Genomic DNA, 23,612 nt, shown 5'->3' on the forward strand with positions numbered 1-23,612 from the left:
ACTATGCAAATTAGGTGACTGTAGCCTACTGAAGAGATTGGCCAGTTTGTGGTCTTGGTGGGAGGGGTAGACTTATAAAAGGGCTAATCCCACAGATGTTGAAGGGGACCTAACTACCATCAAGAAGAAGAGCTGGGAGCAGAGCACCTTTGGACCTGGAGTCCGTGTGCTGCAAATCTTCTAGACCCAGGACACAGAAAGAGCTATAACACCGGAGATGGCAAAAAGACAGCGTGGCTGTGGCGTGAGCAGCGGTGGTGCAGGAACCAGGAGACTGGTATGAGACAGCTGTAGTGGGCTTCCCAACCCACAGAGTGAGAGAGCTGAGCATCTTCAGGCAGGAGGCTTGCTGGCAGAGTGGGGTGCCTCTGAGCACTTGTTGGAGCTAAAGAGCTGTAACACTTGCCCAAGCAGGGCAGAGGCCAGGCCAGAGTGGGACTGGTGGCAGTAGGCCTGAGCAGAATCTGGCGGCAGAGGCCGAGAGCGAGACCTGCCTGTGGGCACAGCCAAGAAGCTGAGAGCTGTCTTGATTGGAAGCTGTCCTGATTAAAGAACTGTATCCTGTTACCTCCAAGTCGACCTTGGTCCTGAGTTGTAGGCTGTTACTTCATTAATAAACTCCATAATTGTGAATATGGTCTTTGAGTTGTGTGTGGCCATTGCAACAAATTATCGAACTCAGCAGAGAAGTAGAGAATGCCTTCGGGAGGATAGCTGGTATCAGAATTGGTAAAAAGCTTGGAGAGTGGAGGTATGCTTGACCCCCCACATCATAGGAATCCCAGCTTTGGGATCTTGCTGATTCTCTTCCCTCCCCTTCAAGTTAGAGGACTTCTGATGCTACTACATACTACATTATATTTTCCATTTATACCTATGGGCTCTGCTGTAAAGTAATGGCAATAGGCCAATAATTAGAGATTAATTGCTAAAGTCTCTCCCATTTGGTTCTAAACTGAAAACATAACTCTTACAAATTAGCAACAGTTTCTAACTAAAGGGTATAAGGTAGGCTCCATATATACTCATCTTGGGAAACAGTTTCAGGTATCTCTACTCGTGAATAACCTTTTTTTTGGGGGGGGGAGGTGGTGGGCTACAAAGAACAAACACCAAATGCTCTGGATACCTTTCTGTATAATGACGGTAAGATAAGTACTTATCTAGAGCAGGGGTGGACAGATTTTTTTTCTGTGACTGCTGAAATAAACATTTTAGCCTTTGTGAGTTAGGCAAAATTGAGGATATTAGGTGGCTATTTATGTAACCACAGAGGAAACTCCTGCCCTGCTGTGCCCTGTTTGCCTGGGGTAGCCTGTCCAGAGTGGGCTTTGAGTCCAGTTGTATCAGCTAGAATCAGTCTCCAGACCGAGAGCAACCAGCCTTAGGGAGAGGAACCTAACCACTTAGATCTGGCACCAGCATGGTCTATTTCCGTCTGTCCCAGTGACACCCAGATCTGGGTACACCATTCTTTCCTCCTGGAGCACCTAGCTGTCTCAACTGGGCTGGGTTGAGCTGGCTGGAAGAGAGGTGACTTGCTGAGTCTCTGACTCCTGGATTGAGATTCCACTGCTTGGGGCCAATAGTGGGGTAGCATGTAGGTGGGGGCTAGCACAGGCAGTGGGTAGGGCACAGGCCAAAGAGGAAGGAACTGGGAGTGGGGGAGGGGCGAGGGGTGGAGGTCCATGCCCCAGGTTGGTCTTTGAGGCTCACAGTGCCAGCTCGCTGTAATGGTGCCCATGGGTGCTACTGGCATCTAGTGGGTAGAGGCCAGAGGTGCTGATAAATATCCTACAATGTATAGGTCAGCCCCTCACAACAAAGAATTATCCCATCCCAAATGTCAACACTGTGGAAGTTGAGAAACCCTGATCTAGAATAACAAATTGCTGTAGAGTTCACGAGGCACAGAAGGAAAAAAATTTCGATCCTCAGGTGACTCATTACCTCTGGTATAGCAGTGATTATCTTCTCCACTAGGACCGTAGGATCAGGTTCATTTTTGTTTTATTCATCTTTGAATCCTGTTTTGTATCATCTTTGAATCAATACGCACATGGCATTAATATTAGCATTAATATTAATAATAATAGCTGACATTTATTGAGTGTAGTGTACTACATACTGACTGCTGGATAGCAGGCATTATCCTGTTCCTCACAACCACCAGACATGGGTGCCATTATTACCATCTCTGCTTCAAGGATAATAGATTCCATATTGAGAGGTTCAGTAATTTTTTCAGTGTCACACAAATGTTAATGGAGAAGCTAGGATTGATGTATAAATGATATTAATCGTAAATTATAAGCTTTCCTTCCAAATAAAAGATACAGAAAAACCTGCAAAAGCCAGAACCTGTGTAAGGCTGAAATCTGTCAGAGGTGGAAAACTTGTCAGACTCAGAAAAACAAGGCAGTCCTGTTGAGTTCTGGCTCTCACAGGTTTACACTGCATTGTTGTTGTTGTTAGGTGTTGTCAAGTCGGTTCCGACTCATAGCGACCCTATGCACAACAGGACGAAACACTGCCCAGTCCTGCACCATCCTTAAAATAGTTGTTACGCTTGAGCCCCTTGTTGCAGCCACTGTGTCAATCCACCTTGTTGAGGGTCTTCCTCTTCTCTGCTGACCCTGTACTTTGCCAAGAATGATATCCTTCTCCAGAGACAGATCCCTCCTGAGAACATGTCCAAAGTATGTAAGACACAGTCTCACCATCCTTGCTGCTAAGGAGCACTCTGGTTGTACTTCTTCTAAGACAGATTTGTTCGTTCTTTTGGCAGTCCATGGTATATTCAATGTTCTTCACCAACACCACAATTCAAAGGCATCAATTCTCCTTCGGTCTTTCTTATTCACTGTCCAGCTTTCACATGCATATGATGTGATTGAAAATACCATGGTTGGGTCAGGTGCACCTTAGTCTTCAAGGTGACATCTTTGCTCTTCAACACTTTAAAGAGGTCCTTTGCAGCAGATTTACCCAATGCAATGCGTCTTTTGATTTCCTGACTGCTGCTTCCATGGCTATTGATTGTGGATCCAAGTAAAATGAAATCCTTCACAACTTCAATCTTTTCTCCGTTTATCATGATGTTGCTCATTGGTCCAGTTGTGAGGATTTTTGTTTTCTTTATGTTGAGGTGCAATCCATACTGAAGGCTGTGGTCTTTGATCTTCATCAGTAAGTGCTTCAAGTCTTTTTCACTTTCAGCAAGCAAGGTTGTGTCATCTACATAATGCAGGTTATTAATGAGTCTTCCTCCAATCCTGATGCCCTGTTCTCCTTTCTTTATATGTCCAGATTCCCGGATTATTTGCTCAGCATACAGATTGAATAGGTATGGTGAAAGAATACAACCCTGGCACACATCTTTCCTGACTTTAAACCATGCAATATCCCCATGTTCTGTCCAAACAACTGCTTCTTGATCTATGTAAAGGTTCCTCATGAGCACAATTAAATGTTCTAGAATTCTCATTCTTTGCAACATTATCCATAACTTGCTATGATCCACACAGTTGAATGCCTTTGCATAGTCAATAAAACACAGGTAAACATCCTTCTGGTCATTCTCTGCTTTCAGCCAGGATCCATCTGACATCAGCAATGATATCCCTGGTTCCACGTCCTCTTCTGAAACCAGCCTGAATTTCTGGCAGTTCCCTGTCAATATACTGCTGCCACCGTTTTTGAATGATCTTCAGCAAAATTTTGCTTGCGTGTGATATTAATGATATTGTTCTACAATTTCCACATTTGGTTGGGTCACCTTTCTTGGGAATAGGCATAAATATGGATCTCTTCCATCCAGTTGGCCAGGAAGCTGTTTTCCATATTTCTTGGCATAGACGGGTGAGCACCTCCAGCACTGCATCCGTTTGTTGAAACATGTCAATTGACATTCCATCAGTTCCTGGACCCTTATTTTTCGCCAATGCCTTCAGAGCAGCTTGGACTTCTTCCTTCAGTACCATTGGTTCCTGATCATATGCCACCTCTTGAAATGGTTGAACATCAACTAATTCTTTTAGGTATAATGACTCTGTGTATTCCTTCCATCTTCTTTTGATGCTTCCTGCATCATTTAATATTTTCCCCATGGAATCCTTCACTATTGCAACTCGAGGCTTGAATTTTTTCTTCAGTTCTTTCAGCTTGAGAAATGCTGAGCATGTTCTTCCCTTTCAGTTTTCCATTTCCAGCTCTTTCCACATTTTATTAAAATACTTTACTTTGTCTTCTCGAGAGGCCCTTTGAAATCTTCTGTTCAGTTCTTTTACTTCATCAATTCTTCCTTTTGCTTTAGCTGCTCGATGTTCGAGAGCAAGTTTCAGAGTCTCCTCCGATATACATCTTGGTCTTTTCTTTCTTTCCTGTCTTTTCAATGACCTCTTGCTTTCTTCATGTATGATGTCCTTGATGTCATTCCACAACTCGTCTGGTCTTCGGTCACCAGTAGTCAATGCATCAAATCTATTCTTGAGATGGTCTCTAAATTCAGGTGGGATATACTCAAGGTCATATTGTAACCAAACGCCACTCGGGGTCTTGTCCTGTCTTATTAGCTGATTGAAATAAGACGGACACTGATTGCAACGGAAACAGAAAGTGGCAAGTTTATTGTCTGCACATACAAGGAGCGCCTGGGGTCTAGTGACCTTAAGGCCCACGTGCTCCCTGACTAAGGGGGCTGGGGAACTTTTTGTTTCCAATGGCGTCATGGGGTTGGACTTGGTACCCAGAATTTTCTGCTTTTAGCCCTCCCATTCCTATATTTGGGAGTGTGCGGGGGGTAGGGGGCGGTCAGTTGAAGGATGTGATTTCAATCTGTGCATGCTTCAAGGTGTAACTAGGGCTAGTCAGTGGACGGAGCCACTACCTGCTGCGACTTCCTGCTCTAAACAAGCTTGTGGTTAGCAAGACAAAGGGGGGGGGGAAGGGGTGTTGATTGGGGTTTTCAATATGGCTGAGCAGCCTGTTTCAATATTTTAGCTCTCGTGGACTTGCTCTGATTTTCTTCAGTTTCAGCTTGGACTTGCGTATGAGCAATTAATTGATGGTCTGTTCCACAGTCGGCCCCTGGCCTTGTTCTGACTGATGATATTGAGCTTTTCCATCGTCTCTTTCCACAGATGTAGTCAATCTGATTTCTGTGTGTTCCGTCTGGCGAGGTCCATGTGTACAGTCGCCGTTTATGTTGGTGAAAGAAGGTATTTGCAATGAAGAAGTCGTTGGTCTTGCAAAATTCTATATTCGATCTCGGGCATTGTTTCTACCACCAAGGCCATATTTTCCAACTACTGATCCTTCTTCTTTGTTTCCAACTTTCGCATTAAAATAACCAGTAATTATCAATGCATCTTGAATGCACGTTCAATCAATTTCAGACTGTATTAAGGAGACTTTTTCTTAAATCTGTTAATTGTAACTTGAGCTGTGCTACTCCAGATCAATCCGTGGGTTCGTTCTCTATTTAAAGCTTTACCCAGAGAAAGAATGAGAATCAGCAACTCTTTGATTTTCTTGTTCCACTCCAGATTATTATGTTTATCATCTCAAATTAAAAAAAAAAAAAAATTTCCCCCAGGTCTCACCAATGTTTCTACAGATATAATTGCCACCTTTGTAAAAGCACAAATACTTAATCTGTGTTTTTTGTCTAGTACTGCTGTAATAGAAATACCACAAGTGGGTGGCTTTAACAAACAGAAATTTATTATCTAACAGTTTAGGAGGCTAGAAGTCTGAATTGAGGGCCCCAGCTCTGGGGAAAGGCTTTCTCTCTGCGTTGACTCTGGGGGAAAGTCTTTTTCTCTTTCAGCTTCTGTTTCCTGTTTCCTTGGAGAGCTCATGTTACCTGGCATGTATCTTCCCCCATCTCTGTTTACTCAATCTCCTCTTCTTACATCTCAAAAGATACATCTTTGTGCTGTTTTGTATCTCAAAAGACACACCCTACACTAATAGGGCTTCTTTAACATAACAAAGAAAACCCATTCCCATGTATAGGAGTTAAGATTTCCAACACATGTTTTGGGGGGACACAATTCAATCCATAACAATCTGGAAACCTCTATCTGGAGTCCTGACCTAGCTGAGACCAGCAGACTTACTAGCCCTTTCATGACTAGCAGGACATGTATTTTTGGCCTCTGAGACTTATTGGGATGCTCAAATTTCACCAATAGTACATGCTGGTGTTGGGGCAGAGCCTTGAATAACAGCCTAAAACTGAAGGAAGTTCATTGGTGCCAAGTTGCTGTGCTGAGAGGATAGTGTGTGGGGGGGTGCATCCCAGAGGAGTGCTTGTGTAAAGCTTTTGTCTCTTTTACCTTCCTCACAGCAAGATAAGCCTTGTAAGTATACCTAGTGCTTCCTGAATGTTATTGGGAAGGTGCTATTTTCATGATAGGAAATATTCAATGGAATAACTTACTTTCAGGGAGCATAAAGTGTAATCATGTGTTACAGCATGCTGAAAGACCACTGGGTCATATAAGTCCCACTTAGATCTTTTGTTTCTCAGGCTTATGTGCAGTGACATACACCTTGCATGTTCATATGTTCATAGGACTATGTGTCCCACATAGTAGTTCCCAAAGTTCATACTACCTATCAAAAATTCAGACACACTCAATGATACAGCATGCATTCCATTGATGAAAAAACATGATACCAACAACAACAAAAAAATGTTTTTTAATTTATTGGGTCATAAAGGGCTAGACTGCCTCTTCCAAATATACATGTTTCAGTGTTGGGGACAGTTTTTCCAGCTTCGAAGGAAGTTATTTATTGCCAGAATTTTAAGCCAAAATGAACTACACTATTCCAAATGAACTTTGTTGTAAAATAGGTTGACTTTTAAATAGATACGAAAGCATTCCAAATGGAAAATAATATCTCATGTACTCTAGGTGAAGATGTATGTAATAAAATTCCCACAGAAATGGACATTGAAAATGCAGCTCCCTGTATATAAGGATGCTTTGTAAACTCATGAGTTCTGGTCAGAAAGAGTTGACACAATGAATGCATTAAAATAGGCAACAATTTGTATTTATATGCTCATTTGACTTAAGCAACATCTGAGTTTCATTTTTCCCTAAGGATTTAAAATCTGATTTGATTGCATATTTTAATGATAATCAAATAAAATTTATGTTCTTTATGTTCTTTGTTTATGTCAGTGGATTATTTATGGAAGAATGTTCTTATATGTATCATTTTCTTTTGTAATTTCTAGTTATAGGCCGAATAGTTTTTTAGGTGGTACAATACTCTGGGTGGAAACTTCTATAAATTTTAGCTGTTATTATATTCCTTCCCCTTTCTCTCTTTATGCTTTAGATTTTCTATTATAATTTTCAAAATTAACTCTAGCTGGAAGACTATAGATGTTTGAAAAAAAATAACTGAATTAAACCAGAACTCATAAACCATATGTCATTTATAAATTTCTTTATAAGTAATAAATATATGCAACATATAAAATGCACCAGGTAAGGGCAGTTGTTTTAATAACTCAAGAACTACAGTTAGGAACTTCGAGAAAAATCAACTTTAAGGTACTACAGAACACTACTAGATAGTGCAGAGGACACTGCAGAGAGTTGTATGTGTGTGTGTGATTGAGGGAACCTGCAGAAAAGCCTTTTTTCTTGCAATAACTAATCAGTACTAGTAAGATTGAATTTTATTGCCATCCAAGGTACAACTATTAGTCTCTACTCATTTGGAGTAACAGAAAAAGAAGAAAGCCAAAGACTCAAATAAGAAACTAGGACAAATAGTCTACATGAACCACGGCCTCATCTATTCTGATACTAGAACTAGATGGTGCCTGGTTACCAGTACTGACTGTTCTAATCAGGACCAAAATAGATGAACCCTGATAGGATGGGAGAAAAATGTGGAACAGAACCTCAGATTCCCAAAACAAACAAACAAAACACAGACCTACTAGACTGGTTGAGACTGGAGGTCTCCCTAAGACTATTTCCCTGAGATACTTTTCAAACCTTGATCCGAAACTAACCCTTGAGGTCACCTTGTAGCTAAATAACAAATTGGCTCAAAAAATAATCAGTATTACCTGTAAGTACTGTGCTCCTTTAAAAAGATCACCTTTATGAGACCAAATGGTCATCAATTATTTTAAAACAAAAATGAGAATGTAAGGATGCAGGGAAACTTGACTAATGGAAACAGAACAAGCAGAATGAAAATACTGAGAATGTTCACGCATTGTGAAGAATGTAACCAATGTCACTGAACAACTTTCTGTAGAAATTGTAAATAGGAACCTAAACTCATGTGTAAACCTTCACCAAAAACAATAAAATATTATTAAAAAAAAAAAGATTGGATTTTATCTTGGGTAAATAGAGGTGGTTCTTAAGAACTGTAATTAATGAACCTCCGGCAGTACCTACAATATGCCTAGGAGCAGAAGATGGTCACCTTGAAAGAAAAATAAAAGTCACTTTGATCTTCTTAATGAATATACATGTTTACGTATTTTTAAGACATTAAACTTTCCTGATTTTTTTTTCCAGATTTTAAAATGCTTTTATAGAATGGACAATTTTTTAAATTTTAGTTCTTTGAGTAGGGTAATACATCTCTATATTCCCCAAAACCAAACCCACTGCTGTCGAGTCAGTTCCAACTCATAGTGACCTATAGGACAGAGTTGAACTGCCCCATAGAGTTTCTAAGGCTGTAAATCTTTACAGAAGTAGACTGCCACATCTTTCTCCTGCAGAGCAGCTGGGAGGTTTGAACCGCTGACCTTTGGGTTATCAGCCAAGCACTTTAACCACTGTACCACCAGGGCTCCTCATTTCTATGTGATATAACTCAAAAAGCATAAAATGGTATATAGTAAATCCCCTGCCACTCCAAATCCCCAGCACCATTCTCCTACTGACAGACATTAAATTTTGTTAGTTGCTTCTAAATCTTTTCTCATAAACACACATACACATGTATATTGTAAAAGTATATATTCCAGTGTTCACATATTGTTAAGCAGCTTGCTTTTTCACTTAATACATCTTGGAGATCTTTCCATTTTGGGAATGAAAGCGCTTATTTTTTTATGAATATATAATATTCTATTGAGTGGATATATCATAGTTAATTTAGCCTGTTATTGATGGACAATTTGGTTATTTCCAATTTAATTTTTTTCCTTTTTTTGCCAATTCAACTTTTTACAGGTATACAACTAATTGGAATCAATTACATTAATTGGCTGTGCAACCCTACCCTTAATCAATGCAGGTTTTTCCATCACTGTAAACAGAAACCAATTTAATAATTTTTTATGCAATAATAAATATGGACCTTGGTCAGCTGTTAATGATTAACCTTTGATCTTAAGAAACCCAGTGGTCATTTAGTCCAGTCCCTCCCCCAAGGAAACTAACAAAAATCCTAAGCAGACTGCCTAAGATCACATAGCTAGTTAGTGGCAGAGGCTGGACAGCCCTGAGTGTGAGTCCTCTTTCCATCAAATCACTGTAATTATCATTTCACTGCATTATAAATATCAAACTCAAACCAAACCTGTTGCTGTTGAGTTGATTCCTACTCATAGCAACCCTATAGGACAGAGTAGAACTGCCCCATGGGGTTTCCAAGGAGTAGCTGGTAGATTCAAACTGCTGACATTTTGGTTAGCAGCCAAGTTCTTAACCACTGTGCCACCAGGGTTCTGCATTATAAACAGCCTCCTTAAAAAACAAACAAAAAGCATCTTCTTAGAAATTCGAACTTGAGCTCTAAAATAGCTCAAAAAGTAAATTACTATTCTCATTTTATAGGTAAGGAAACCGGTTCTGAGAATTTAAAGTAGTTGCCCAAAGTCACAGAGTAAATGAAAAAGCTGGAATTTGAATCCTGCTCCATGTGACTCTAGGCTCTAAAGGGTGAAATTCTATAAGCAAATCAACCAATTCCAAATAAAAAAAATTTTTTTAAGTAATCCTGTTAGTGATAATTTCTTCTTTCCCCATTATATGAATTAATATACTTCATTGTACCAAATAAACAGACAACTTCGTATACACTTTTATGCTTAAGCTAACTCCAGTTAGTTTCTGTTACTGCTAGCCAAGAGGTTTAACCAACAGTATTATATATTGCTCTAGGGATGGTTGCAGAATTCATCTCTAGGGCACGACTGCTCTTTTAAAAAAAAAGCAGTTTAATCGGTCTTCTGGGTATATGAAAGTAAAGCAAAAATTCATTCTGGAATGAAGAAGCTCGGAACAATTAGGAACAACCGTGATGCACAGTGATATAAAAGGGTGGCTACATTGGCCAAGGCTGCATCTTTTTGGGGGGGGAGGTGAGAGGAGAGAGGTCTCTTTATTTTTTCTGATTAGGGCTGGAGACAAGGGAAGATAGGGCTCTAGGGAAGGCAAGACTGGATGAAGGAGACTTTTATCCTGGGAAGATGGGTTGGCCCATGTCCAAGGGGACTAAGTAGTGATTCCCCAGTGAAGGAGCATGTCAAAGAACCCAAATAATGAATTATACTATTTGGTTTTAAGTTTTTTTCTTGTATTATTCTCAGGCTTCCATTTAAATTTTATGTTAAACATGGAAGCCTGGTCTTAGCTGAGCTTTAGGAGAATAAGGAAGGAGCTGTGCTCAAGCTTAAGGAGAAGAAGATACTGCTGGAAGCTCTTTGTCTCTTTCCAAACCAACAACCCTGCCCTAGAAAAATGCTTACGCATGTGCATCAGACAACTATACAGGAATACTCATAGCAGTAACGTACAGGATAGCACAAATTAAAAAAAAAAGAAACTATGAATGTCTAGTGATAGAGTGGATAAATAAATTGTAATTCATATAATGGAATGGGAATCAACGGGTTGGCAATGGATTTGGTTTTTTGAATAGGCCAGAGAAAATAAACCACAACTATATACAACAGGGATGGATTTTAGAAGCATATTGTTGATTGAAATAAGCAAGCAGCAGTGTGATACACCTTGGAAATAATTGTATAAAATTTTTCAATTTTATAAAACTAAACATTGTTTAATTTTGTGGTTTAGGAATAAAACAAAGTATAATTTTAAAAAATCAGGATAGTGATGACCTTTGGGAGGAAAGCAGGGAGAAGGTGGGGCCTGGAAGGAGCACACAGGAAGTTTCAATCATTTAGGTTAACGGTCTGTTTCTTAAATTGGGTGGTACTTTCACAGGTGTTCATTTATTATGTTTTGTAGTTTATATTAACATATTCTTTTGTACATATCAACTTTTTTAAAACGAAAGAATAAAGTATTTGTCAAATTGCTTGACAGTACAAAGTTACTCTTCCACTCAGTGTATGAGAGTACTGATGAACTGTGATTAAAACAGCTTTTTTTTCTTTTCCTTTGGAGGAGGAAAGGAAGAAATTCCCACTTAAACAGCTGTCTTGAAGCATCCTTGCCAACTAGGGCACAATGACTTCCTCTGCTCTTCGGACGTTGTTGACTTCTGCCCAACATTCCCCAGAAACTCTGAAGCAGTGAGGGAAGAAATGGTGGTGGGACTGAATAGAGACAGCAGAAAGACAGTTACTATTTTACACTGTTGCAAAACAGAATTGCCCTTTATACCTAACAATTATATTAGCTGTAACCCCCCCTTAGTATTGAGGGGAGGGACAGTCCCTCCTTTACCTTTGCCTCCTCCCCTCCATGCTTTGGCACCTACTGTTCTCTGTTGTTAGTTGCCATCTAGTCCATTCTGACTCAGGACCACCCCATGTGTGCAGAATAGCTCCTTAGGGCTTTCGAGGCTGCGACCTTTCAGAAGCAGATCACCAGGCCTTTCTTTCCAGGAGCCTCTGGGTAGGTCTGAGTTCAAACCGCCAACCTTTGTGGCTAGTAGTCAAGCACTTAACCACTTCCACGACCACCACTCAGCTGCTTTGTTAGGTTGGCTAGCTACTGTTCCTCCTTTAAAACTTCAAGTTCAAAGGTTAACACCTCTTGGAAACTGCCTTTGCCCCATTTCTCATTCCAGCATCACCACTCACAGCTCTGAGAGTTTAGAGTAAGTCACTTGCCAAGACTCAGTTTCCTTGTGGATAAGATTATCTCGGGCGCCTGTGAGGATAGTGCGGAGGTTATAGAGCCCAGGGTCCTTGGTCACGCAACCTGGCTCTCATTCTTGGCCACCCCTTTTCTCTGTGAGGGTTTGAGTTACTCACAGGGCCTCAGTTTCCGCATTTATGCTCAATTATCATGTTTGTAGAAGTGCTTTGACTAAAGAATGTTTTAATACTCAGTGGAACCCAGCGACTGCTTAGCCCCTCCCGGCGCCCTCCGTCTTCCTTTGGGATCCTCAGTGTTAAAAGGAGCTCCTTGGGTGGCGCAAGCTGTTTCTGCTGGATCAGAGGTAGGCAGTTGGAATTCACCCTGCAGAGCCACAGAAAAAAGGCCTGGCGACATGCTTCCGTAAAGGTTACAGCCAAGAAAACCCAGTGACCTCAGTTCTACTCTGTAACACATGGGGTTGCCATGGGTGTGAATCAACCGGGCAGCAATGGGTTTGTTACTTTGGTTTTGGCTAGAAGAAGCCGCTGCCCCCCGTTTTTAAGGCCACCCTCGGCGTGTCCCGCCTCACTGGGCAGACAAAATCCTCAAATTAGGAGGGGCGGCTGGGAGGCGGGGCTGAAGGGCTGAGGGGGAGACTTGGCGGCGCTCTAGCCCGCCGACATCGCCTTGCTCTCCTCTCCTGGGCTCCCTCATTGGCTGAAGTCTGTCGCTTACGCGCCCGCGGCTTCCGGTACGGAGGCGGTAGCTGGAGGCAGGACGACTTCCGGCGCGAGGCGCAGCAGTGGAGCTTGTGCGGGCCAATGGCGGCGCCGCTACTTCACACGCGGTTGCCCGGGGATGTGGCCGCTTCGGCCTCTGCGGTCAAGACGCTGGGGGCCGCGAGGACTGGGTAAGGGTCGAAGTCCCCCTTCCTTTTGAGCGTTAGGGACTAAAGCCCAGGCCCGGGGTTGGGGCAGCGGATATGAAAGACGCAAAGCTGATGAAGTGGGGTGGGAGCAGGGGCCAGTGAGTCAACTCAGGTCTTCCAGAGTGATTTATTCCCCCGAAGTGGCTGATGGAGGCGGGAGGGGGCGTTGGAAAAATAAATGAGCCCCTTCTCTATTCCGGGGGCCTCCTTTCTCCTCACTGGTCTCCCTCATAGCGTCCCTGGCCTGGATACTGCCATCAGTCACTTTCCACCTTCCCTAGTCTAGATTTGGAACGAATTCCCTGGGCTATGTGGATTATCAGATAAATGCTATCAGTGCGGGTAAATTACGTCCTAAAATATTTTTTTTTGTTTTAAATTGGTGTGACACATTTGTTTAACAGTCTTTATTCAGCTCTTGTAAAGCTTCCAGCCAACTTAGAACATTTTGAGATTTAACTTTGAGATTCATTGGTAGGAATGAATGTTTTGTCACTAATCTGCTCTGTTTCAATAAGGCGAAGTTTGTGAAACACTTAGCATGCTGTCACAGGATATTTATTGAGCACATACTTACTACATTAGTTACTGGGGACAGTAGTCAATCAAAAGACAAGGTGCCTGCTGGAAACAAGTTTACAATCTGGGGCAGAAAGGCAGTAAACATACCAATAAATAAATGAACAGAATGGTATCAGATAGTGCTAAGTACTGTGAAGAAATAAAACAGTGATGGAGGAGGAAGAGGGTGGGCACTTTAGAATTCTTGTGGGGATGGGCTTTCTCACATTTGAGCGGCAACTTGAATGAAGACAAAAAAGAGAAAAAGTGTTTTTGATAGATACAAAGTTATTACCACTTTGTACAGATACTGGTTTGCCCCAGCGAAATGAGAATCAGCTTGTCAAGTGTGAAGAACAGAAAGAGCAGTATGGCCACAGTGTAGCAAGTGGTCAGAGATGAGGTCAGAGAGGTGGGCAAGGGCCAGATTAATGTAGGATCTTGAAGGCCACAGTAAGGAGTCTGGATTTTTATTCTAAGTGCAGCAATAAGGCATTGGAGAGTTCAACAGGAGAACAGTGTGGCACAGTCTGTTTTAACTGTCTGAAACAAGTCTGGCTGCTCAGTGAAGAATGAATTATTGGGGGCAAGAGGGGAAGCAGGGAGACTGTTTAGGCTTTTGGAGTAGTCCCATTGAATGATGTTCGTTGCCATCAAGTCAGCTCTGACTCATAGCTACCGTATAGGACAAAGTAGAACTGCCCCATAGGGTTTCCAAGGAGAGCTGGTAGATATGAACTGCTGACCTTTTGGTTAGCAGCTGAACTCTTAACCACTGCGCCACCAGGGCTTAACCTCAGTTAATGTTGGCTATTATAATTTTTATTATTCTCTGTCATGAAATTAATCATTTGATAATCTTTGTTCTACAGGATTTCAGATACGCTCACATTAGAGAATGATTTCTTCAATTCTCCCCCAAGAAAAACAGTTCGGTTTGGTGGAACTGTGACAGAAGTCTTGCTGAAGTACAAAAAGGTAAAGGAAGAGATAATGTGTGAGGACTGGTTTATGTGGGTCAGAATACACCCACAGCTTTTATACTAAAGACCAATAAAAACCCATTGCCATCGAGTTGATTCCAATTTATAGCAGCCCTATAGGACAGAGTAGAACTACCCCATAGAGCTTCCAAGGAGTGCTTGGTGGATTCGAACTGCTGAGCTTTTGCTTAGCAGCCATAGCACTTAACCACTATGCCACCAGGGTTTCCAAAGATCAATAGGCATAATGAAATGAGTTTTTGGTATCGGCCTTGAAGCTATTTCATAACAGCTCAAAATTAGAGTAATAACAAGTCTTTGCTGAGGTTTCACCTCTTCAAATGTTATATTTACACATTTTTTTTTTTTATCTATGCTTGAGTAAAAAACCATTAGATCAGAGCATTTTATCTTCCTAAGGAATTACCTGAGCATTACTTTGAAACAATAAACCAGCTTTGCAGAAAGACGTTTTTGTTGTGTTTTTTTTTTTTTTGGAATTTGTTTTTGCAGTTGTTTAGAAGTAATGCTGTTAGATCTCAGTGATGGAGGGGAAAATATAGATGACTATCTATTTGTGTACATGATATCAATTTATAGCCATATATGTGAATCATATTTTCATTCCCCCTGAATTAGATATAAAAAAAAAACCCGTTGCTGTCGGTCAGTTCTGACTCATAGCGACCCTATAGGACAGAGTAGAACTGCCGCATAGAGTTCCCAAGGAGTGCCTGGTGAATTCGAACTGCTGACCTTTTGGCTAGCAGCCATAGCACTTAACCACTATACCACCAGGGTGTCCTGAATGAGATATAGTGATTTTTTTTCTCATTTTGAGAATTCTCAGAGTACAAACTATCATAATCAAATATCAGTACACAAGTATATATCTTAAGTAAATGTGAATGGTTTTTCAGTTGTCCTTTTTTCCAAGCTGCCTGGCTCCACTAACATTAGTTTTTAAACTTTTGTAGTCTTGATTTTATAATCCTCAATTGATGTGTGGAAATTATATTATTCCTTTTGTAATTTCGGAGGATATTAAGGTATGGTTAAGAGTCCTGCTGTTGATCTTTAATAGGAAACGAGAGCAAACCAGGGCTTTGACCAGTTCGTTTTGGTTCAGCCCCTGCTGTAGACATACTGAATCAGAATCTACATTTTAACAGGATCCCCAGGTGATTTGGGATGTGTATACATAAGAATCACCTGGGGATCTTGTTCAAAGCCCTGAAACAAACATAACCTCATTTTTTTCTCTTCTTGTTAAGGGTGAAACAAATGACTTTGAGTTGTTGAAGAACCAGCTGTCAGATCCAGACATAAAGGTAATTAATTTTGTGTTTGGTCATTAGCAGTGTTATTGCCACTTTGTACAGACGGTAGTTTGCACTTTTGGTCCATTTCATCCTCTAGAATTTGCTCTCTTCAGCTCCTTCTTATACAGTGGTTCACAGTCGGGGCAGTTTTATTCTGTAGGGGATAGTTGGCAGTGCCTGGAGATACTTGTGGTTGTCCTAGCTGGGAAAGGAAAGTGTTACTGGCATTTAGTGGGTAGATGACAGGAATGCTGCTGAATATCCTACAACACACAGGAAAGCCCTCTACAACAAAGTATTTTCTGGCCCAAATGTCAGTGGTGCTGAGGTTGGGAAACCCTTGTTTAATCCCTTTCTTTATCGCATCTTTTTCCTCTCTCCTGGCATGCAAGTCTCAAGTTTCCAGTGCTAAGATAAAACAAAAACCACAAAGAAAAATGACTTGTCTTTGAAGCTACTACTGCATGTTCACCGTTGACAAGTTGAAAGTATATACCTGTCATGTAATAACAACTCAGTAAATTTTGGCTCCCTTTTTTTCCTTCACTGCCCAAATTTGGAAAGAATAGTCTTTACAGTATATTTTATATCCAGGTTGGTAAGTCTACCTTCACCGAGTTCTTTCGGCTGCATATCCAGAGTTCTCAACTGGTGCGGCAGTGGGGGCAGCTGTTTCTTCTTTAACTCCATTTACAGTCAATTCGTATTTCACTTGCAGCCTTATTACATGTCATTTCTTTACTTTCTTTGTTGGCCAACTCCCTTTTTTGATTATACATTTTTGTAACGTCTCATGGATTAATCATTGGGAGACAAGTAACACAGCTAGAGTACATTTTGTTATCTGTGTATGAACTGAATAATGTGTAGTGAACAATTGTAGTTGGACTTGGAAAGACTTTGTAGTGACCAGTCGTAGTTGGACTTTGAAAGAAGTGATGTTATTTGTCCCTGTAATGATGTACATCTGTTACTTATGTAGTGAGTGGTGGATTGAACAGCTAGCAGTGAAGTTTGTATCTTATGCAATTACAGTTAATATACCATGGTGACTGAAATTTGGGTTTACAGGCAGTCCCCGGGTTAGAAACTTACAACCTCTAGTTATGAACCAGCCCCCATAAAGCCTATTATATTAAAAATTTGAGGTACATACAGTGGTTCGTAATAACAAATAGGTGCTACTTTGCAACATGCATAAAAACGTTATTATTATTACTATATTATGTTATGGATGTTTTAGTGTTCCTGGAAGTGTTTAATGTTTTTATACATAGAAAGGTATACTATATACTAAGATAAACATTTAACTAACTGATGTTAGATATTAAGCATTCCTTACTTCTGACTTGTGTACAAATTTGACTTAAAGACAGACTTAGGAATGAAACTCGTGTGTAATCCAGGGACTGCCTGTATTAGAAATGTGCAGAGTGAAGGACTGCCTGTATTTCTAACAACCAGAGTTGGTTCGTTTGGTTTAAATATCGGATTCTCCTTTTGAAGGAAAACTACAAATGGGATTTTATTGTTGTTAGGTGTTGTTGAATCAATTTTTGACTCATAGCGACCCCATGTGACACTGCCCCATAGGCATTTCTAGATTGTAATCCTTATGGGAAGGAGCCCTGGCAGTGCAGTGTTTAAGCACTCAGGTGCTAACTGAAAAGTCAGTGGTTCAAACTTACCAGGTGTTCCACCGGAGAAAGGACCTGGCAATCAGCTTTCAATCTAGGAACCCCTATGGGGCAGTTCTACTTTGTCCTGTATAGTTGCTATGAGTAGGAATCGACTTGATGGCACACAACAGTCTTCATGGAAGCAAATCACCAGGTCTTTCTCTCACAGAGCCACTAGGTGGGCTCAAACCACCAACCTTTTGATTAGCCGCCGAGCACTTAACTGTTGCATCACCAAGAGCCCTTCTTATATTGATGACTTCCAATTAAAGTTGGAATTGACTCGATGGCAGCAGGTTTGTTTTTTTTTTTAACTGACTATTGTCAGCATACCTGCAGGTCAGCTTGAATATGGAGAAAATATAGGTAGCGATTGGTCCTAACTGTGTCCTGTAGGGTTGCTATGGGTCAGAATTATTCTGTGGTAATGGATTTATTGGTCCTTTGTAGTCTTAAAACATTTGAACCTTCCCCAGTGTTAACATTTGAGGTGCCAGCATCTGACCTTGTCTAGATTCCCAGGGATGAGAATCAGGAGCAGCACAAAACTGGTTCGTATGAGGTAGAAGTCAGACATACTTCCACTCTCCAACTTCTCCATTTCTGACAGCAGCCATCCCCCATGGAACTCTGTACTTCTCTGCTGCATTCAGTCATTTTTTGCAAAGGCCACATACGACAAATGTAACAGGCTGTCACTTGGGTCAGGATCAACTTAGAGGTAACAAGCTATAACCTGGGATCAGGATTAGGGAGTATGTAGGCAAGGTCTGTAAGGCTTCCCTAAAGCAGAGAGCACACCCGTCCCTTCTTCAGTGCAGAACAGCACTTTCAGCTCCTCTGAGCCGTGTAAGCAAGCAGGCCTTTCTCTCTGCCCTGCAAGGCCCCCTCAGCTGTGCAGGCCTCCCTGCTGTCAGCCTCTTTGATGCTAACTGGTTGCAGCTTATAGCCAGTGTAGCAGCTTGCTCAGCGCTTCTAACCCCTTTCCTAGCAGCAGCTTTCTGGTATCATCATCAGCTCTGCGGTGGGGCCTCCTCCAGGCCTTTCTCTGTTCAGTCTTCTCAGTGGACCTCAAGTCATTCAGTTTTCATAGTAAACCAACCAATCCTTGCAAGGTACGTAAAATAGACCAATCACAGGGCAGACTGCAGCCCAGGACTAGGTAGAAAGTATCAATCAAGTTGTATACAGTTTATTCAGGAGATGTCAGTCAACCTGGACAAAAGTAACAAACCTGGGGTAGAAAACTAGGGCAAAGGTAACGCCTCCGGGCTTAGGGGGAAAAACATCTCTCAAGCTGTTTTTTTAAAGAACCAAGGCAAAACACCACATAAAGGCACTCATTTCACAAAAGAGGTGCTATTACTTTGTTAGGGCAAGCAAAAGTAATGAGGCCTGAAATACTGCATTTAATGAAATCTTCCTGTATATTGGAGTTACTAGGTTTTCTTTTTTTTCTAATATAGAAGTGATTGATGCAGGGTGGGTCTTTTTTCTTCAGTTATTTTAAAGGATTTGTGATTTTGAATGTACTTTTCTTTGTTCAACTTAAGGATGACCAGATCATTAACTGGCTGCTGGAATTCCGCTCTTCTATCATGTACTTGACAAAAGACTTTGAGCAGCTTGTCAGTATCCTATTGGTAAGTACACCATTTATTTCAGGGATTAGTATTTTGAAAATAGTATGTATTGTATCACTAAAATGTTTGTATTATCTTCCTCTCCCTCCCAACTCTAGAGATTGCAGTGGTTGAATAGAAGTCAAAATGTGGTAGAGGAATACTTGGCTTTTCTTAGTAATCTTGTATCAGCACAGACTGTCTTTCTTAGACCATGTCTCAGCATGATTGCTTCTCATTTTGTACCTCGTAAGTAGTTATTCTTTGCTTGCTTTGATTTTTAAAAACATCCTTTTATAAAAATACTACCTTCCCAGCATACTTTTGAGATTGTACCACCATGGAAGAGTTCAGAGTACATATTGGTAGCAGTTGCTGGTACATGTCTCCTTCCAGTAATGGTCTCTATGAAGGGCTCTAGATTCCTTTGTTGTTGTGAATTTTGTGAGTTGTAGTTACCTTTAGTGAGCTTCTGACAAAGTCTTAGAACTTTGTTCCTTTTTTCAGATTGTAAATTTAATATGTACTCATTGTACAAAGTTTAGACTCTGGGGAAAAAAAATAGCTTTTTTATATAGCTGTTCGTTGTTTAGGTCAATGACAGAAGAATACCATGTTTTCTTTTTGTCTCCAAAGCCCGAGTGATCATTAAGGAAGGTGACGTGGATGTTTCGGATTCTGATGACGAAGATGATAGTAAGTGTAAAGAGAGTTGGAGTAAAGAATGCCTCCTGTGTTAGTCATGCTTCCTGAATGATAAAAGTATACTGGCAGCTCTGGGATCTGTTCCAATAAGTGGACTGTAACAAATGGCCACCTTTGATGGAATCTTTTGTTATATATAACGTTAATATGCCGTCAGTCGCCATAATTGCAGTACTGATAGAATTCGTCCGTTTAGCCTTCACTGACAGTTGATTACAGACAAAATCTTGAAATTATTATTTTGCCAATAAACTATTCAGTGGTAGTTAACAGGTATTTTTAGTTTCAAGTACATAATTTTTCATTGTAAAGTTTTGTTTTGGTGCTCACACTCTCACTCTTCTCCTTATAGATCTTCCTGCAAATTTTGACACATGTCACAGAGCCTTGCAAATAATAGCAAGATATGTCCCATCGTGAGTGTACTTTTGATATTTGTTTGGAGTCACGTTGTTTTAATTCTCAAGAAAATTTTCTAGTCAACTAGAAAATGATAAAATGTTAATACCATCAGAACTCTTGTTGTATGCCTGTTTTTTGATATCCTATTGATGAACTGTCACATTGTCTTTTAATTTTTTTTCCAAAACTTGTATGCAAATTTCCCCCAAAACTTTATGTAGTGGTTAGAATTTTGCTTTTATATTTGACAGATAAAATGTCCAAAAGGTTTCAGTGAGAAAGTCCTTTGTGTGTTTGTGTCATGCCATATGAGTAAAAATTAGGGTTCTAAGAATAACTTTTCAGGTTTGTGGGTTTCTTTTGAAAGGGCAGGAGGACTTCTAGTATTTATTAACTTAAAAAAATTGATAGCTTCTCGCTTCTTTAAAATAATGTATGTGTAATGGAAAATGTTTAGATTTTAAATGGAAGCTAAGGTGGAAGAAAGCTTCCTGTTTCGTTTGCTTTTTGGTATCAAAGTTAATATACTTCCCAATACAATGTTGGAAATATTTTTTCCCCTAAGTCATAGATTTTTTTTCTGATGAAGCTTTGTGTTTATTTTAAGAACCAATCACTTGAGGTAAGGGTTGCCATTTGCTTCTTGTATCTACCCATATTTGCTCTTCAATGGAAATGTTATCTTCCTGGAAAGTCCAGCTAACATTGATTGGTTGATTTCTCACAGGACACCGTGGTTTCTTATGCCGATACTGGTAGAAAAGTTTCCATTTGTTCGAAAATCAGAGAGAACATTGGTAAGAAATCTTTCATGGGACATGTGAAGAAAAATTTGTATAATGTGATTTAGTTTCAGATGACATTATGTCTTTTCCTTAAAAGTTGTTTTGTCTTTGAGGCTTTTAAACCCAAGACTAGGAATTTGACCCAGATTCCTTTCTTAGCAAGTAACTCATTGGGAAATACTGCCTTTTTCTTTTACTACTGTGAGCAAGTAAAGGGAAGAGTCCATTTCAGAAATATTTTTATAGACTTAATGCTTAAACAGATAAGAATTATGAGAAGATAGTAGTTCATATATTACTACTAAATAGGAGCATTCCTTATCTGAACATGAAAGAACTTTCTGTAGATTAATTCTGCTTAAGTTTTTGTGCAATATTTAGATCATCTGTGTAGTTTTAAATAATTTTAGTGGCTTCCTTCTAAGTTTAGATATTTTTAAGGTATTATGTATATAAAATAAGGCATTAATATGTTTGCTAGTTTTTGTGGTATTCTACTCGAAGTGGAGTATTAAAAACCACTATACATTGTACAGTTGCAAAAAAACTCAACAAAATGGTAGGAAACTGAATCTAACAACATTTACAAAGAATGATACACCATGACCAAGTCAGGAATGCAAGATTGATTTAACACTGAAAATCCGTTAATGTAATATACCATAGCGATAGAATAAAGGACACAAACCACATGAGCATCTTAGTAGATACAGAAAAAGCATTTGATAAATTCATTACCCTTTCATGACTAAAACACTCAGAAGGGAGCTTTCTCAACCTGATAAAGGACATCTAGAAAAAATTCACAGCTACCATCATACTTAATGGTGAAAGACTGAAAGCTTTCCCATTAAGACTGGGAACAAAACATTAACAAAAGGATGTGTGCTCTTGCCACTAGAGGTTTTAGCCATGGCAGTTAGGCAAGAAAAAGAAATAAAAGGCATTCTGGTTGGAAAGGAAGAACTAAAGTACCACTGTTCATGGAGGACATGATCTTACATATATAGAAAATCTTGAGGACTCCACAGGTTCCTCGTGAGCACAGTTAAGTGTTCTGGAATTTCCATCGTTCACAGTGTTATCCATAATTTGTTAGGATCCACACAGTTGAATGTGCATAGTCAATAAAACAGAAGAAGAACGAACGGGTCTATCTTAGAAGAAGTGCAGCCAAATGCTCCTTGGGGCAAGGACGGCGAGGCTTCATCTCACGTAGTTTGGACATGTTATCAGGAGGGACCAATCCCTAGAAAACGACGTCATGCTTGGTAAAGTAGAGGGTCAGTGAAAAAGAGAAAGATCCTCCATGAGGTGGATTGATACAGTGGCTGCAACAGTGGGCTTAAACATAACGATTGTGAGGATGGTGCAGGACCGGGCAGTGTTTCATTCTGTTGTACATGGGGTCGCTGTGAGTCAGAACCAACTCGATGGCACGTAACAACAACAACAACAACAAGGACACTACAAAAAAATAGAAACCTAAAAGAGCTAATAAATGAGTTCAGCAAGATTGCAGGATATAAGATCACTGTACAGAAACCAATTGGACAAGATAATTTAATGGGTAAAGAATTGTCTTTTTCAATAGATAGTACTGGGACAAGTTGATATCCACATGCAAAAAAAACAAAGAACCCATACCTCATATCATATACAAAAATTAAAATGAAGCAAAGACCTAAATGTAAAGTAAAACTCTTAGAAAGAAACATAGATTACATTTTCATGACCTTGGACTAGGCAACAGTACTTACATATAGCACCTAAAGCACAAATATCCAAAGGAAAAGTAGATACATTGCATTTCATGAAAATTAAAACTTGTGCTCCAAAGGACACCCATCAAGAAAGTGACCCAAATGGGAGAAATATTCGCAAATCATGTATCTGTTAAGGGTCTTATATCTAGAATATGTAAAGAACTCATAACTTAATAAAAAGGCTAATAACCCGATTAAGTGGGTAAAGGACCTGAATAGACATTTCTCCAGAGAAGATATAGAAATGGCCAATAAGCACATGAAAAGATGTTCAACATCATTAATCATTACCCCCCCAAAAAAAAAACAAACCCGTTGTCTTTGAGTCGATTCCAACTCATGGCAACCCTGTAGGTCAGAATAAAACTGCCCCATAGGGTTTCCAAGGAGCACCTGGTAGATTTGAACTGCAGATCTTTTGGTTATCAGCCTAGCTCTTAACCACTACGGCACCAGGGTTTCCTCATTAGTTATTAGGGAAATGCAAATCAAAACCACAATAAGACATCATTTTTAACCCCCTCGGAAACCCTAGTGGCGTAGTGGTTAAGTGATACGGCTGCTAACCAAAGGGTTGGCAGTTCGAATCTACCAGGTCCTCCTCGGAAACTCCATGGGGCAGTTCTACTCTGTCCTGTGGGGTTGCTATGAGTTGGAATTGACTCGACGCCACTGGATTTGGCTTGTAGGATGGCTATAATAAAAAAGACAATTACAAGTGTTGGCAAGGATGTAGGGAAATTAGAACCCTCATAAGAATGTAAAATGGTGTGTATGCTATAGAAAAGAGTCCGGCAGTT

At 40.2% G+C, this 23,612-nt stretch overlaps 1 protein-coding gene across 2 annotated transcripts in view; it reads left to right on the top strand.

Moving 5' to 3' along the window:
• The first annotated feature begins 12,837 nt into the window (after positions 1 to 12,837).
• RRN3 (RRN3 homolog, RNA polymerase I transcription factor) overlaps positions 12,838 to 23,612 on the top strand; it is a 32,141-nt gene continuing 21,366 nt past the window's right edge. For both annotated transcript variants that reach the window (XM_003421885.4, XM_023540914.2), the window contains exons 1-8: positions 12,838 to 12,969; positions 14,421 to 14,526; positions 15,806 to 15,862; positions 19,086 to 19,175; positions 19,274 to 19,403; positions 19,791 to 19,850; positions 20,212 to 20,275; positions 20,989 to 21,058. In XM_003421885.4, the coding sequence (XP_003421933.2) occupies positions 12,881 to 12,969; positions 14,421 to 14,526; positions 15,806 to 15,862; positions 19,086 to 19,175; positions 19,274 to 19,403; positions 19,791 to 19,850; positions 20,212 to 20,275; positions 20,989 to 21,058 (666 nt within the window). In that variant the 5' untranslated portion in view covers positions 12,838 to 12,880. The remainder of the gene's footprint in view (positions 12,970 to 14,420; positions 14,527 to 15,805; positions 15,863 to 19,085; positions 19,176 to 19,273; positions 19,404 to 19,790; positions 19,851 to 20,211; positions 20,276 to 20,988; positions 21,059 to 23,612) is intronic.

Source organism: Loxodonta africana, chromosome 12 (genome assembly GCF_030014295.1).
Source record: "Loxodonta africana isolate mLoxAfr1 chromosome 12, mLoxAfr1.hap2, whole genome shotgun sequence".
In the NCBI taxonomy this organism is placed as follows: domain Eukaryota; kingdom Metazoa; phylum Chordata; class Mammalia; order Proboscidea; family Elephantidae; genus Loxodonta; species Loxodonta africana.